This window comes from Rhinolophus sinicus, chromosome 3, assembly GCF_057876585.1.
Source record: "Rhinolophus sinicus isolate RSI-liver-muscle chromosome 3, RSI-T2T, whole genome shotgun sequence".
NCBI lineage: Eukaryota > Metazoa > Chordata > Mammalia > Chiroptera > Rhinolophidae > Rhinolophus > Rhinolophus sinicus.
The window spans coordinates 130850609-130868071 of NC_142503.1; the positions used below are offsets into that span (position 1 = coordinate 130850609).

The 17463-nt window shown below is 33.8% G+C and overlaps 1 protein-coding gene across 1 annotated transcript; it reads left to right on the plus strand.

The window, feature by feature from the left end:
* Positions 1 to 11058: 11058 nt before the first annotated feature.
* On the plus strand, positions 11059 to 11985 carry LOC109439457 (olfactory receptor 4N2). Its single transcript, XM_019719771.3, has one exon. The coding sequence runs from the start codon at positions 11059 to 11061 to the stop codon at positions 11983 to 11985; it is 927 nt and encodes a 308-aa protein (XP_019575330.2).
* Positions 11986 to 17463: the final 5478 nt, after the last annotated feature.

The window sequence follows — 17463 nt, forward strand, 5'->3', positions numbered from 1 at the left end:
CACACAGATCCATTGGCAGCAGGCCAGTTTGCCTACCTTGAATTGCTACACAATATAATGAACTATCACTAAGTAAACGGAGGTGAGGTGGAACAAAAGGTACAAAATTCTTCAGAAAAGTGTAAATCTCAGATTTTATGTCTAGCAAAACTGGCATTTAAATTAAAAGGCTAGAAACAATTTTGAACATTAAACAAAAATTGTGGAATTTTGTTTCTAAGAATCCTTTTGAAGAAACTATCAGAACAAACTTCAATTATATGGAGACAGAGAAACTAGAACGGGCACTGAATAGTAAATCTAAACTAAATCTAAGACTGAAATTAATATGGAGATTTTCATGAACAGTATGAACAGCTACATGCCTTGACAACGCAGAAACTATAGAGTTGCATTCCTTTTCGATCAGGTGGGACATTAGATAGCTGCTGAACCTCTCACTAAACATAAATACACATGAATAAACATCTTTTGAAATACTTTGATGAGCTGGCAAAAAAAAAAGATAGTGTAGAATACTGAGAATCTAAAAATCGAATGAAATTGGGAACCCAGAGAAATCCGCTTTTACTGTGAGGACTTGTGTTTTGTTTTCAAGGCCACAAGTGCTGGTGGTAAAAACTGAGATGCTTAGGAGACAAAGTCCAGCTCACCCAAGGATATATTATACACCAAGCTGAGGTCTCAAAGAATATATTATCAGGGTCAAAGATTTTTTAAAATGCACTACCCAAAAGGCTAAAAAGAGAAAAAGGATTATAAACTATTAATATAAGTGGGCTCACATATATTTTTTGAGTTTGAATTTACACTATTGAATACTCTGAATTACTGCTAGCTGATAATTTTGTTCACAGTTTCTGGTTCTAGAGTTGTAATGCCTCCTAATAGCAGAAAACACAAATATCCTTTATTCTAGAACTCAAAGTATTCTACAGATAAACTTTGAAGAAATAAGAGCTTACAGTCAAACATCAATGAACACCAAGAAAGCAAGGCTCTGTGAGAACCAGAAAACAACAGAAAGAATCACAACCACAACATATCTACAAAATATAAATTAAGTATATTTAGTATTTTGGGAGAAATAAAAAGAGAGTAGGAAATATGAATAAGGAGAAGGATACTATAAAAATGAACAGGAAAATTATAAGAAAAAGAGAACTTCAGATTCAGAATGAAAATTCAATGTGTTTAATTGAAAATTAGACACATCCAGAGAGAAATAGTAACTTAAAATATAGAAATGAGGAAATTATCAACCAGGTAGGGCAGAGACAAAAATGGGATAGAAAGAATGCAGAGAGGTTAAGAGACATTGAGAACTGAGTGAGAAGTTCTAACATATACCTCATCATCATTTCAGAAGGAGAGGATAGACAAAATGTGGCAGAGGCAATATTTGAAGAGATAATGTTGGAAAATTTCCCAAACTAATAAAAGACACCAATCCCCATTCTCAGGAATCCCATCAAAATATCCGTAGGATAAATTTTTAAAACTGCACACATCATAATGGAACTGCAGATCAATAAAGACAACTGAGCAGATGTTGAAAGTATCTGAAGTGAAATAAATCAGACTGAGAAAGACAAATATCATATGATCTCACTTATATGCATGTGGAATCTAAAGAACAGAATAAATAAACAAACAAAACAGAAATAGACTCAGAGATATGGGGGGGAACTGATGCTTGCTAGATGGGAGGGGATTGGGGATGGGGGAGAAGGTAGAGGGATTAGAGAGTACCAATTAGTAGTCACAATATAGCCACAGGAATATGAAATACAGTTTGGGGAATATAATCAATAATGTTAAAGATTATGTAGGGTGCCAGGTGGGTACTGAACTTATTAAGGAGACCACTTCATAGACTGTGTAAATGCCTGACCACTGTGCTATACATCTGAAGCGGAAGTTGAATAATATTGAGTGTCAACTATAATAATATATATATATATATATATATATATATATATATATATATATATATGTATATATATATGTATATATATATGTATATATACATATATATAGTCACGGGATGTGGCGTACAGCATAGGAAAGATAGTTGATGGTATTGTAACAGCTATATAAGATGTCAGAGGGGTAGTAGATTGGGGGGGGTTATCACTTTGTGAGGGGTATAAAAGTCTAACTGTTACATTGTTTTATACACCTGAAACTAAAAAAAAAAGAAAGAAAAAGCAGAGATTACCCTCAAGGGAAACACAGTTAGGGTAACTAACAGCTGACTTTAACAGCAAAAATGTAAACCAATAAAAAAGTGTAATCAATGTTCGAAGAGAAAATCATCATCAACTCTGAAAAAATATAAAAACATCCTTAGGAAAACAGAAACAAACTGTTACTAGCAGACAATCAACTAAGATTTTTTAAAAGATATACTTGAAACAAGAAAGTGATCACAGCTGGGAGTTTTGAGATGACAGAGAAAGAGAATGGCAAATATGTGGGTAAACATAAATAAACATCTACTGTATTAACTATCAACAACAACAAACAAAGCTCTGAAGTTTAGAAAAAGTAAGAAAATGAAAACAACATTTAAGTCAAGACTTAAGTGTGATTGGAGTTAAATATACTGAAGTCTTTATGTTTTTCTAGAAGATGCTGAGGATAGTGATTTAACTTTGGTGGTTATCAGTTTTAATAGATTATGCCACGGATAGAACAACAAAATTTCATTGGTTTTTATACATCAAAAGTTTATTTCTCCACAAGGCTGTTGCAGGTTTGGGGACTCTTGAGAACACCAAAAAAAGAGAAAGGTTAGCATGAAAAATAGCAAATAAATTAAAATATTATTTAAGTTAAATGAATCAAGTTCTTGTGTTATTTTGGAGATATGCTATCCAATATGGTAGTTATATGTGACTTTTCAAATTTAAATTAATTAAATTTAAAATTTATTCCTTCAGTTCATAGCCAATGTCAAGTGCTCAATAGTCACATTTGGCTGGTGGCTACCACATTAGAAAGCACATTTCTACAGTTTATATTTATATCTTATATAATCAAATAATTTCTGGAATTCTTAGGTAAATCTATTAGGTACGTATTATGAGCAGTGATAAAATTAGTATATACTTGTTTTTCTCTTCTTCAACTCATGCTATTGTGCTGAAAATTATCTTAATTTTACCTTTATACTGCTTCTACTGCTTATACTTCAATTATTTAATTACAGCTATAATAATATGTCCTCTAGTGCATTAAACAGGAAAAACTGATGACTAGGAGTTTCTTGGTTAGCGCATCTTAAAACTGACTTGAGACTTGACAGCTTGGCTTAATATAAAATCCTTGTATTATAGTTTCTTTAAGTTCTTTGAAAATATTGCTCTACTTTTTAAAACAACTTTCTATGTTGCTATTGAAAGAAGTCTGATGTTAACCTGCGAGGAAAAACACTTGTAGGTAACTGTTTTTGTTTGTTTGGAGGTCCATAGAAATTTTTACATTCAAAGTTCTATAGTTTTACTCCGACATGTTTCAGAGTTGATGATTCTGGGACAACTTTTCCTCAATACTCAGTTTATTTCAGGAAATACAATACTTATAGTTTAAATTTTTGTTTTTGCATAACTGTAAGGCTGCTTTCATCTGATACAGAATAACAAAAGAAAATGAAGAAGAACTAGAGGACTTCCATTTGGTTTCAAGGTTTATTATAAAACTACAGCAGCCCAGACAGTGTAGTATTGATGGTAAGGATAAACAAATAGATTGATTGACCAAAATAATATTTATGTGAGTCTGCACAGAAACAGACTCACATAAATGGTAACTTGATTTTTATCAAAGATGCCAGTATAATTCACCGCGGAAACAGTTTTAAACAAATGAAACTAGAGCAACTGAATATTCATATGGAAAATAATGAACTTGGACCCCTATCTCACCGTACAGATACAGTTCATTTGAGTTGAATCATAGGATCTAAGTGTAATAGTTAGAAATATAAAGCTTCTAGAAGAAAACATAGAAGAATATGTTTTCTCACATACCTGGGATAAGCAATCATTTCTTTTTTTTATTATTATTAAATTTATTGAGGTGACAATTGTTAGTAGAATTACATAGATTTCAGGTGTACAATTCTGTATTACATCATCTATAAATCCCATTGTGTGTTCATCACCCAGAGTCAGTTCTCCTTCCATCACCATATATTCGATCCCCCTTACCCTCATCTCCCACCCCCCACCCCCCACCCCCCTTACCCTCTGGCAGCAATCATTTCTTAGATAGCACAAAAGAAGCTATAAACACAAAGAGTGATAAATTAACCTTAAATTTTAAAAAATTACTTCTCATCAAAATATACCAGTATTAAATTCATAAGAAAATCACACAGTGGGGGGAAAATTTGGAATCTCTTAATCTTATTTTCTCTCCAAGTAAAAAATAGGACAAAGATTTGAAAATATACTTCAGAAAAGAAGACATACAAATCATTGGTCAGCTCATGGAAAGATGCACAACCTCATCAGTCATCAGGGAAACGGCCCGAGACATATGGTCCTATGTTCAGGCCAAGCACCCTCCCACTGCTCTGCAGAACAGGCATAAACTTGCCTCAGCAAACCTCAGAAGGGAAAGAAAGGGTTTTATTCAGCGCCCCCAGGAGCTTCTACCCTTGATACTACACCCTTCCGTGTAATTGACTCAGTTGTGTCACGGCTTCTCAGTGCCCCCTCTCCGTGGATCCTGATAAAGAAGGTGGTTGGTGGTGAACACACAGTGCAATATATAGATGATATATTATAGAAATGGACACTTGAAACCTATGTACTTTTTTTAAAACTTTATTGGGGTGACAATTGTTAGCAAAGTTACATAGATTTCAGGTACAATTCTGTAATACATCATCTATACATCACATTGCGTGGAAACCTATGTACTTTTACTACCCAATGTCATCCCAATAAACTTAGTAATAAAAACCAATTCACCCATCAGATTATTGAGAGAGTGGGGGGAAAAGACACTCTGGGTGTGTGAATTATGAGTCATTTTAGAGGACATTTGACAATAATTATCAAAATGTGAAAAGTGTAAACACTTTGACCACAGGACTTACACAATTGGAATCTATTCAATCTATTCCACAGAAATACTAATAGATATATACAAAGATTATGTGTGTGTGTGTGTTTGTGTGTGTGTAGAGAGACACATACAAAATATGCATATACATACAAAGATATGTATGTGCATATATACATACACACACAAAGACGTATATTTATATGCAAAGATATATATATATAAAGATAATTGTGTATGTATATACATATGTGTGTGTGTGTATTCATTACAGCTCTGTTTGTATTAGCAAAATAAAATGAAAACAACCTAAATGTCCATCAAAAAAAAGGTGGCTAGATTAGTTAGTTTGCATATGAAAGGTGAGTCATTACATTGCAGGTGAGTCATTCACTATCTCTAGGAATTGGCTAATTCTGAAAGGAGAAATCTCTCCAGAGTTGGCAAGGTCCCATGATGTCAAAGCATCAGAAATACAGAAAATAAAAGACATGATTAACACACAGCACCAAATGTTGGTGAGTTGGCGGAGTAACTTAAGTCTCATACGTGGCTGTTGGGAATTTAAAATAGTTCAATCATTTTGGAAAACTGAATGGCAACTTCAGGAAGATGTAACCATACATCAATCTTATGATCCAGTAATCTTACTCATAAGTATTCAGCCAAGAGAAATGAAAACACATATTCACAAAATGACTTATAGCAAAATGTTCATGGAAATATTATTCATAGCCTAAGATTTGAAACAACCTAATGTATATGTATATAATCCAATATTTGGAATATATATCTCAACATTATTCAGTCATAAAAAGGAACAGCTGCAGATAATGCAACAACATGTGTGAATCTCAAAATTATAATGCTGAGTTTAAAAGCCAGATAAAATAGAATACATATTACATGATTCTATTTTGATAAAATCCAAGGGAAAGGAAAACTAATCTATTTTGGAAAGTGGTTGTTTACTATGGTGTTGGTTGCGGGGGAGGATGACAAGGATCACAAAGCCACTTTCTGGAGTGATGGAAATATTATACATTTTGCTTGGGATAGTGGTTCCTTGAGCACATACATTTGACAGAAGTTACCACGTCCAACACTTACCTGTGCATTTTAATGTATATCAATTATATTTTAAGAAATATAACCAAGAATATATTCATGTTTGCTTGTAAATACATATAATTTCTTGAAGGACACAATAGAAATTAATATCAACTTTCTGTTGTGAGATATGGGGAGAAATGGACATATGAGGACTGAGATGGGAAGGAGAATTCTCATTGTACAAATTACTTTTGGAACATATTAATATATTATTCAAAAATAAATACCTTTTATTTATTTATTTATTTATTTTTTTTTAAAAATATTTTATTGAGGAAGGGGAATAGGACTTCACTGGGGAACCAATTAGGTTTAAAGCATAAGGTCTAATTTCCAATCTTACCTTTCCTACTTATCCTCATCTTTGTAAAAAACCATCCACTGAGTTATGCCATTCAAAGTCCCAAGAGTTATTCTTGCTTCCTCACCTCTCATATCCAGACTATAAACAAGTCCTCTTGACTATTTCACCAAAATATAGCCTTGGTATAAATTATTTCCTTCATCTTCTGTTCTACCTCTTAGCATAACCTATCGTCATCTCTTGTTTATACCGTGGTACTTCAAATGCTCCCTAACCGGTCTCCTTGCTTTCACTCTTTGCCTTCTATAACCCATTCTTTATTAGTAACCAGAATGATATTTTTAAAATGTAGGTCATGTAATGGTACTCCTCTGCTTACAATATCTCAAATAGAGTGAAGACCAATTGCCATTTGGTTTATATCTGGCCTTTATATCTGGCCTCTATCATGCCTTACACTTTTTTTTTCCCCATTTGTCCTCTACTATCTTTACCACACGGGCCTTTCTGCTTCTTTCTCCCCCTTTCTGCTTCTCAGTACACCATCCCACGCTTCCTGCTTCATCGCCTTTTACCAGCTCTTTCTTCCGATCTTCACATAGTAGGCTTATTCTAAACATTCAAATCTCAGTTGAAATGTCACCTCTAAAAGCTCTCCCTGCCCAGCTCACCTAAAACAGCAGTCTTCTCCCCCATCTGTTTCCAGTATATCACTCTGTTATATTTTTATCATAGCAATCATCACTATCAAATAGTCACTCACTGTTGTGTTTGTTTATTGTCTGTTGCCATGCATTAAAATGTAAAATCCCCAGAAACAGAAACATTTATTTGTCTCATTTAGTGCTACATTACTAACTAACACCACATTACAGCCTGGGTCATGATTTTAGCTCTAAGATTGTCTAAAATTATAAATTTTTCCCAGTAGGAATAAGAAGTCTCCATTCTGTGGACTAGTTTAGATCGTCAGGTTAATTTTATTTTGAGTATTGTGGCAAAATTTAGGAAGCAACGTCCCAGATAATGTTACAGTTGTGGGAAAACAATCACATTTCCAAAGTCTGGTGGCAATAAAGACTGTAAAATACTCCAAAGTGCGGATTTTTCTCCCCATATGTTTCTCCACATATTTCATATTTTTAAATAAATAACTTTCTTTTATTTATTAGTCAAGTTTACTTTCATATATGGCTTCACAGAATAAGCATTGCTATGTCTCTCTGTCTTTTCATGTTCATTTCCTAGTTTACTAATTCTGTCTTTGCATTTTTTCCTGTTCTTTAATTTTCCCTCCCTTTTTATCTATCATTTTGTCTTTATAACTTCGTTTATCTCTTTCTCCCTCTATTTTTCCATTTTCCACTCCCCCTACTTCTCTTTCTCTGAACTGGACATAAATTAGAATGAAATATGCTTGATTATGCATTGTAGGTATTTACAATGATTTATTGCAAGTATTTTAATTTTTTAAATTTTTAGAAAATCTCTTTAAAACAAAATCAAATCTACAAAAATTTAAATTATGTTGCCTTCTACCATGACTCTTAATTATGTTTCTTCTGTTCAATAATATTTAGTTGGAAAGGAAATAGTTCCTCAGCATTGCTTTAGCAGAGCATATGAAGCAATTATTCCTAAAATGAAAAGGACAAATAACCAAGACCACAGTACGAGGGTCTACCCGTATTTTGGAGGACATCTCCAGCAGAGGAATTGTCAGTCTTACAACATGCAGTTCTTTTTATCTAAGAAGCATTATGCAAAGTAGTGTTTGTAAGCATCACTTGTTTTCTTTTTGCCTATCTCTTAGTCACCAAAAATATGTTGAATCTAACATATTTACCACTTGACCACATCACTTCCTTTCTTGATATTTTAATGATATCCTATCAATTATACTAGTTTTCTCCTTTTGAATTGCAGTATAAAATATAAAATCACTTCCCTTGGCTTTCTATTCACCAGACCTGATAAACATGCTTTCCATTCCATTATCTCTGTCACTGAAGGAATGTTGATTTTAGACCCCACAAGTGATAGTGTCTTTTCAACTGATGTATGTGTGTATTTGTACCTAATTTAGATTAGATCACTAATCAAAATCTTTGATATCTTGTTGGTATTCTAATAATTCCCATTGAAAGTGTTCTATAGCTTTGTTAGCCTTCAAATTCCCAAAGCATATTTTCAGAGGCATAGCAAATTGGTTACGTATTTAAAAATGAAAGAGGCCCCTCTGTGATGAGAGATATTTAAGAACAAAGGCAGGAATAACCCTTCCATTAGGAGATGATGCCTGCTGTGAAAGCAGCGTTAGATTGCTAGAGAGGTAAATGTTTTTGTCATTCTTCATATTAATAAGGAACAAAAACAAGAAATAAATGAAAACATCTTACAACTCTTCAGGTGGGACATCTGCTGTCTTGGATGTAATGGTCAGAATTACAATAGAAATAGACTAATATATGAGATTTGAATTCAAAATACAGCAACATCTTTTATCCGTTTTAAGTGTTATAGATCTAGTTCCTCCTGATATTTAGAATTATTTTATTGGGAATATATACAGCCTTTATCAAAATACCAATTTTCTTGGGGATGTTAATACTTGGTCTTAAATTTACATATCATATATTAACTGAAAGAAGTGAGGGATGTTAGATTGTAATGAATCCCATCTGTTAACGAGTCAATACAAGAACAGAAATGCATGATGGAAATAAAACACAAGGCACAGTGGATGAGCCTGCAACCCTTACTCTTAGAGGTACTTAAAGGTTTCTTCTATGTCTTAAAGACGGCCTTAATGTTTGAAAGAGTGTGAAATAACCAGTATTATAATAGCCTGCGAGATGCACACTACTGAGGAGTAAGTAGAGAGGGATTCCTGATTTACTTTCTAACAGAAGGTTTTATGCATAGAAGGAATGATAAATATTGAAGCTAATGAATGCCTGAGTAAAGGAGGAAGCAAGAAAAGAAGAAAAAAAGGAGGGAGGGAAGGAGGGAGGAAAGAAGAAAAAGAAAGAAGGATAGAAAGAAAGAGAGAAAAGGAAGGAAGGAAGGAAGGAAGGAAGGAAGGAAGGAAGGAAGGAAGGAAGGAAGGAAGGAAGGAAGGAAAGAAGGAAAGAAGAAAGGAAGAAAGAGGGAAAAAGAAAAAGAAAAAATGAGGAGAAAGAAAAGATGAAGGGAATGGAAAAGCTAATTTGGATGGTGCCATTGGTAAATTTTGATGCTTCAGTGCGTGTGCTGGTGCGTGCACGGGCACGCATGCACACATACCTGTGCCTTTGTGATGTAAATACTTTTTTCATAATTCCCAGTTTTGACTATACACAGAAACCTCTGTTATTGGTTAATATATTTCAGTTTAGATCTGCAAAAAGCAGATATTTTGATGTTTTGAATAGATGTGTCATTGTAAATATTTTCTTGATTTGGTACTTTATTGTTTTTCTCTTCCTTCTCTTTTATTCTGTCTCCTCTTACAGTTAAAATGAGTGGGTCGTTTTTGTCCCCTCTTCTCTACACTCCATGTTCCACAACACTATTAAAAAACAAGTGTGCCATGTAATTGAAATCTGTGAAATATTGTTTTATCTCACACGGTAGTATTTTGCTGTAGTTCAAGGGCCTCAAGTTTTAGAAATTTTTCATCTCAAAATAAACCATTTTGAACATGCACACAAGCAACATATATATATTATTTGTATATTTTATATTCAATTATATCATGATTCTATACAAACCATAAAACTTTAAAAAATAAACTTCAAAGAATGGGATATAATAACATATGTATAGAAACTCTACTATTGTTGTTTTCATACCAATAAAATACGTTTGTTTGGTGAGCACATTACCAATTAGGAGACGACTATACAGATCAGCCTCAGATCTCAAGTTCTCCACATTGATTAGAATGCTTTTTACTTTGACTAGGTTGATGGGTTGATATTCTATACAGCAAAATGGAATATTTCAAGTAAATTGTTTTCTTTTTTAGCCTTTTAGGTCAACATGTGTAAGGTGTAACTTACATATAGTAAATGTACCAATTTCTATATAGTTCAATAGTTCAATAAATTTTGACAAATAAATAGACAAAGTAGCATTACAATCAAGGTATGGAACAAATCTGTTACCTTAAAAAGCTCTGTCATTTATTTTTGTTGTCAACCCCCACCTCACCCCCCCCAATTCAAATAAAAACCTGAAGAACTTGATAATCTATGGTTAAGTTTTTTCTTAATCAGAAAAATGTTCATATGCCTAATGCAAATCATAAATCCAGGGCAGGGCCATTCCAGACTCATACATGAGAGAACAGTTAAATAGAAGCACAGGACTGAAGCAGAAAAAGAGTGTGGCTTCAAGACCAGGGTATTTGACAGTTATATAATGTAGAAAAATAAAATGCAGAAAAGATTTCTTAAGTTGTGGGAGAGTGAGGGTATAACATAGATATGGAATACACTGCTTTTACTTAGAGAAGAACTATGATCTAGATGGACGAGGCAGAAATAAACTCTCTACTCCTTGATGTTCTGTAGGCAGAGGAGATGGAGGTAGAAAACAGCACAGTGGTGAAGGAATTCATCCTCCTCGGTCTGACCCAATCTCAAAATATTCAGCTCCTGGTCTTTGTGCTAGTCTTAATTTTCTACCTCATCATCCTCCCTGGAAATTTCCTCATCATTGTCACCATCAAATCAGACCCTGCCCTCACAGCCCCCCTCTATTTTTTCCTGGGCAACCTGGCCTTCCTGGATGCATCCTACTCCTTCATTGTGGCTCCCAGGATGCTGGTGGACTTCCTGTCTGCAAAGAAGGTGATCTCCTATAGAGACTGCATCACTCAGCTCTTTTTCTTGCACTTCCTTGGAGGAGGGGAGGGGTTACTCCTTGTTGTGATGGCCTTTGACCGCTACATTGCCATATGTCGTCCTTTACACTATTCAACTGTTATGAACCCTAGAGCCTGCTATGCCCTGCTGTTGGCTCTGTGGCTTGGAGGTTTTATCCACTCCATTATCCAGGTGGCCCTCATCCTCCGCTTGCCCTTCTGTGGCCCAAACCAGCTGGAAAACTTTTTCTGTGATGTGCCACAGGTCATCAAGCTGGCCTGCACAGACACCTTTGTGGTGGAGCTTCTGATGGTCTCCAACAGTGGCCTGCTCACCCTCCTGTGCTTCCTGGGGCTTCTGGCCTCCTATTCAGTGATTGTCTGCCGTGTACGTGGGTCCTCCTCTGAGGGGAAGAACAAGGCTCTCTCCACATGCACCACTCATGTCATTATTATACTTCTCATGTTTGGACCTGCCATCTTCATCTACACTCGCCCTTTCAAAACCTTCCCCGCTGACAAGGTGGTTTCCTTTTTTCACACAGTCATCTTTCCATTGATGAATCCTGTGATTTACACCCTTCGAAATCAGGAAGTGAAATCTTCTATGAAGAGGTTATTGAGTCGGCATGTGTTCTGCTGAATGTATTTTATAAGCCAAGAAGGGGGAATTTGGCTGCAAACCATTCATTTAACAAACATTGTTTTTAATTGAATGCATCCCATTTGTCAGGTATTATTGTAAGCAATGAGGGAGAGTTATGTACAACGAAAGAATAAACTTGGTATGTTTAAAGAATATAAAACACGAGTGGTTGATGTATAATGAGTAAGTGTGAGAGATTTAGGGGTTAAATTTTAACTGACTGTTAGGGTCAAATTACTAAAGTCTTTTAGGCTGAAATAAGAGTTTTATTCTATTCTAATTGCAGTAAGAGTTCCTCAATATTTTAGGCAAGAGAGTCACTCATTCACAGTTTTTCTTCTATAGCTTAAGGCATCATCATCAAGATTCTGGGCAGAGATCAATAAGCTGCAAGACATCATTGAGAGTCAAATGTTATATGCATAAATATTTGAAAAAGTCTCTATATATACATTTGGGGGTGCCAAAAAATCTATACAAGTGGACACTTTGATCAATGTTGCTCAAGCAGAAGTTCACCGTAATAAGAAGTGTCTGGACGCTGATGGTAACCACTTTGAGCACCTTTCGTAATTGCAGAAGTCAAACGAGACTTGTAATCATCTTTTGTTAAGGTATATATTGAATATTACAATCTTAATAGTTTTTTCCTTTTTAAAAATGTGTATACATTCTTTTTGGCATCCTCTGTATGTATTTTCTCTTTTTTCCCCCTCAAAAATTTGGTAGAGATAAGAAAGGAAGATAATTGATTTTATGGAAAAATGTCATGAAATTATTTTACTTGATTTTTTTCAGAGCTTCATGATTATTACTAATGGGTTCTTACATACTTTCCCTGGACATTAAACCTTGCCCTCAGTTGATTTCACTCTGATTATGACAGTGATAGTTAATTGGTACTACAAATTTGTTGGAGATTGCATAAATCACTGTGTTTTTTTTAATATAATGCAGTTCAATGTAGGAAATTAGATACTTCTAGTTTTTTAAGGAGTAGAAAACCATTCTCTATGCTGGGCATCCAGACAAATTGCAAAAAACCTCCCACATAATTGTCAATAAAATTAACCTTCCCAGTTATCTGTCCCTGCAACAATCAGGAGACTGGGAAAACGAGAAGCCATGTTACCAGCTCCCGACTGAAGGAACCCATCACTTAGCCACGGTCGGGGCTCTGGAGAATGATATGCCTTTTACGTTGTTGCCTTTCTCTCCAATTAGTTTTTTTGTTAACTTGCGTTTTACAGGAGCATATTTCATATGAACCCTAGATGAAAAGGTCCTAGAAGAACATGTTTATATGTTCAAAGTTTCTTTGGAAAACAAAACAATGCCAAAAACAGCAATAAAATACAGGATTATACTTTTATGATCTTGGAGATGAAAAACTTAGTGAAGTATAACATAAAAATAGCAAATGAATAGAAAAATAGTTACATTTGATGTGTTATAAATTATATGTGTAGACAAAAGGTAAAAGAGTGATGAAAAATGCCCACCACATATGAATGTGTGGATTATTTTCTGCTCAATTGTAGAGGTTTGCATGGAAATTGAATTGAGTGTTCCCTTCATACCACAGGATAGTACAAGGGAGTATCCACGCATAAAAATTAAAATAAAAGGCTGTCAACTAAGAAATTGATATAAATGACAAAATGTTAATTCACTTAATACATAAAGAATGTTAATAAGTGAATATGAAATAGATACATACTTAGAAAGAAATATGGACAATTGAAATACTAGTCAATAACCAAAGGAAAAATGGAAAGTATTATAAACATTAAAATAACTTTATTCTCAAAAGTGAACCATGAGAATAAAGACCATCTATTCTGGTCAGTTTGTAGAAGAATGTTGCTCATATATTATCACCAATAAGAAAAGCACAAAATAAAAATTTTACTTTTCTATGAGGCTATCAAAGAGTGGATGAAACAAGGAAGCCTTACCATATTGAACTCCAGAGAGAGAGAGACAGGCCTGTATAGTTGAGCAGAAATCTATCTGTGGGCAAGTATCTAGACTAGATCTAGGCAGATGGAGGGGTGATCTGCCATAGATTGAGATATTTTGTAAGGATGAAAAAAAAACACCAATGAACTTTTAATGATACATGGGATGTAGGCAGATTAGAATCTAAAAGAGGCTCCAAACACAAAAATAAATAGCTCACTTTTATAAATTTCTCCTCTACCCCCACAGACACCCATATCAATAATTTGCTCAGAAAAAGGGGCAGTGGAGTAAGAAAGGAAAATCAGAGGAAATTTTCACATTCTCAGACATTATTGTAGTGGTTGGATGTTGATGTCTACAGAGTTGAATCCTAAGGGAAACAAAACTGCCTGAAATGTGGCACAAACCCCTCCCAGCTGCAAATACCAACAAAATCAAAGATATTTCTTTGGTGGCACTTGGCAGATGTTGGAGGTAAAACTAATCTGAGCTAAATTCAATACAATTAAAGATGATTCCAAGCCCCAGTTCAACTAGACCTTTGAAAAAATTTGAATGGTTAGATCCTCATTTTAATTTCTGGACGGAGAAAAAGTGTTTAACTCTCTGAAAAACTAAGCAAAATAAAATTAAATATAATTCTTCATCCTCCACTAAATTTTTCAGAGTGTGAAGAATGTCATTTAAAAAACTGGAAGTTATGCCAAGAAAATAAGACAGAGAAGAATATCTCATAATTAATAGAAAAATATTGATAGACTATCAGTTGAAATATATGATGGAATTATCAGATTAACTATATGATGGAATTGTCAGACAAGGACTTTAGAAAACTATTATAAATATGTTTCATATGATAAATGGATAAGGAGATGAGGATTTTAGGAGAGAAGTGCAAACCCTAAATATAAATAGATATGCTGGAACTATAAAGAACAATATTTGAAATCAAAAGAAGTTTCTTAGATGAGCTGAACAGCATTTTGGACACTGGAAATAAAATGACTAATGACTGTGAAGATAAGTTATTTGAAATAATTCAAAGTAAAGGACAGAGTGAAAAAAAATTTAAAACACGAGTAGTGTTAATACAATTTGGTGCAATATCAAATAGTTAAATATATATGTAACTGGGATTCCAGAAGAAGAGTACGGAGAGAATGGGACAAAAAAACCTAAAGATAAAACTGCCAAGAATTTCCCAAATTTCATAAAATCATTAACCCGCATATCCAGGAAACTCCAAGCAGTAAATATACAAATAAGACCATGGTGTAACACGTGCTAATTGAATAGGAAAAAAAATGTGTGTAAATATGGAAAAACTCTATTTTTATATTTTCTTATTTACTTTAGAAGGTAATTAACTGCTTAAATAAAAACTAAAGTACTATTTGGCTTATAACTTATGTAGAAGTCAAATAGATAACAACAATAGCACAAAGGATTTAAAAGAGGATAAAAATTTATATTTTTGTAAAATACTTAACATACTTCATGAAGTATACTTGAATAATAACTTAAATTGACTGTGGTAAGTTAAAGATGAGTATTGTAATCACTAGAGTATCCACAAAAAATAATAGAAGGAGGTTTAGCGAAACAGCCTTTAAAGAGAAAACAACCGTTTGGTGTAGGGCAAACCATTTCCTCAAAGGAAAGTGACCTAAATAGGACGTGAAAAGATGTATCATGAGCTTGGTACTTGTTGTTTATTCACTCTTACTCTGCTCAGCTAAAACAAAGATGAAGAACTTTTTGTTTTTCTGTTGAAGATTATTAAAATAAAAAGTTAATTATGGATCAGAACAGTTAAATCCAGCTTAATGTTGTTGTTGTTTTATATGTGGTTGCAATTTAAAGGCCTGAGAATCACAGGAGCTGATGGCATAAATTCCAGTTCAAGGGCCAGAGAAGAATGAGATGAAATGTTCCAGCTTAATCAGTGAACCAAGGAAGAAGGGGCAAATTCCTCCTTCCTCTGCCCTTTACAGGCCCTTAATAGATTGGATGATGCCACCCACATTGGGAAGGGCAATCTACTTTATTGAGTCCACCAATTCAAATACTAGTCTTATACCTACACTCTCACAGACACACTAGAAGTCAAGTATAATCTTGAGATCCCCATGGCCCGTTAAGTTGACACATAAAATTAACCATCACACATGGTATATCATTTTCCACCCTTAAACTGTGTCTTTATATTTAAAAACTGGCATCTTTTAAGCAGTATATACTTGGATCTTGCTTTTTTATACAATCTGAAAATCTCTTTTAATTGGCATGTTTGGTACATTTACATTTTACATAATTGTTCGTATGTAAGTTTGTGTCCACAATTGGTATTTGTTTTCTATTTGTCCCATCTCTTCTTTGTTCCTTTGCACTCTCTTTCCTTCCTTCTTTTGGAATAGTTGAGTATTTTTTAATATTCCATTTTCTCTAAGAAGGATTATACCTTGAAATTCTTCATGTGCATTATTTTTATTCTCTGTGTATATGTCTTCATCACCAGCAATATACTGAAAGGTACATATGCATTACTGACTGGGCCACATGCTTTCAGGGCCAGAACGATAGTGAAGCTAGAGTGGTGAGTATGGCACTTGCCTTGAGTGCAAAAATTTAAGGGACTGACCAAAAAACTTAGCAATAGAGATTAAATAATATTAATTTTAAAATTAATAATTTAAAAATTTTAAATTATTAATTTAAAAAAATAACTAATTTTAAAATTAATGATGTTAATTTTAAAATTAATTTTAAAAAGCCATGATGAACAAAATAAATACCAAATTCTAAATAAAGTCAAGATCATTAATAGTGTCATGCTGAGCCATATTGAAACCTGACGCAAAAGGAAACATTTGTCATGTTCATGTCTTTATTTTAAAAATCTGATATTTTGTTCATAATTTTTATATTAACTTTGAAGTGAAAAAATATTGCATTAAAATATTATTTATGTTGATTAAGATTTTTAGCACCCTGGTAAATTTTGCGCTTGAGATAAGTACCTCACTTGCCTCACCCACATCCTGGCCCTGTTTTAGATATGTATATATTCCCTTATAATTTAGCTACATATTTTTCTCTCTATTTTATTATAAGATATAAATAAACTTTTTCTTAACCTTCTACTTACATTTGACCAATAAATATGCTTTTAAATAGGGTTCTATTATCTCATTCACTGGTAGGGTTTTTGTATTAGAATTCAGAATTAACCCAGTGTGGCACATTTATCCCTTACACAATTCTGGCATTTTCCCTTGCCTAACTTGGTTGACATTCTAATAACTCCCTTTGGAAATATTCAGGAGGTTTGTGGTATTCTCAAATCTCCAAAGCACTTTCTCCATTGCATCATAGTTAGAGGAGATTTCAAGATCTAAGGTCCCCTATGTGAGAATAAATATTTGTGAACAATGACAAAAATGGCCAGTTCATGCTTCATCAGGATGAAAGGATGGCTACTTTCTGAGAGTTACATAACCTCTGGAGACT

Excerpts from the sequence above, each read along its gene's own strand:
- LOC109439457 (XM_019719771.3), top strand. The coding sequence starts at position 11,059 with ATGGAGGTAGAAAACAGCACAGTGGTGAAGGAATTCATCCTCCTCGGT.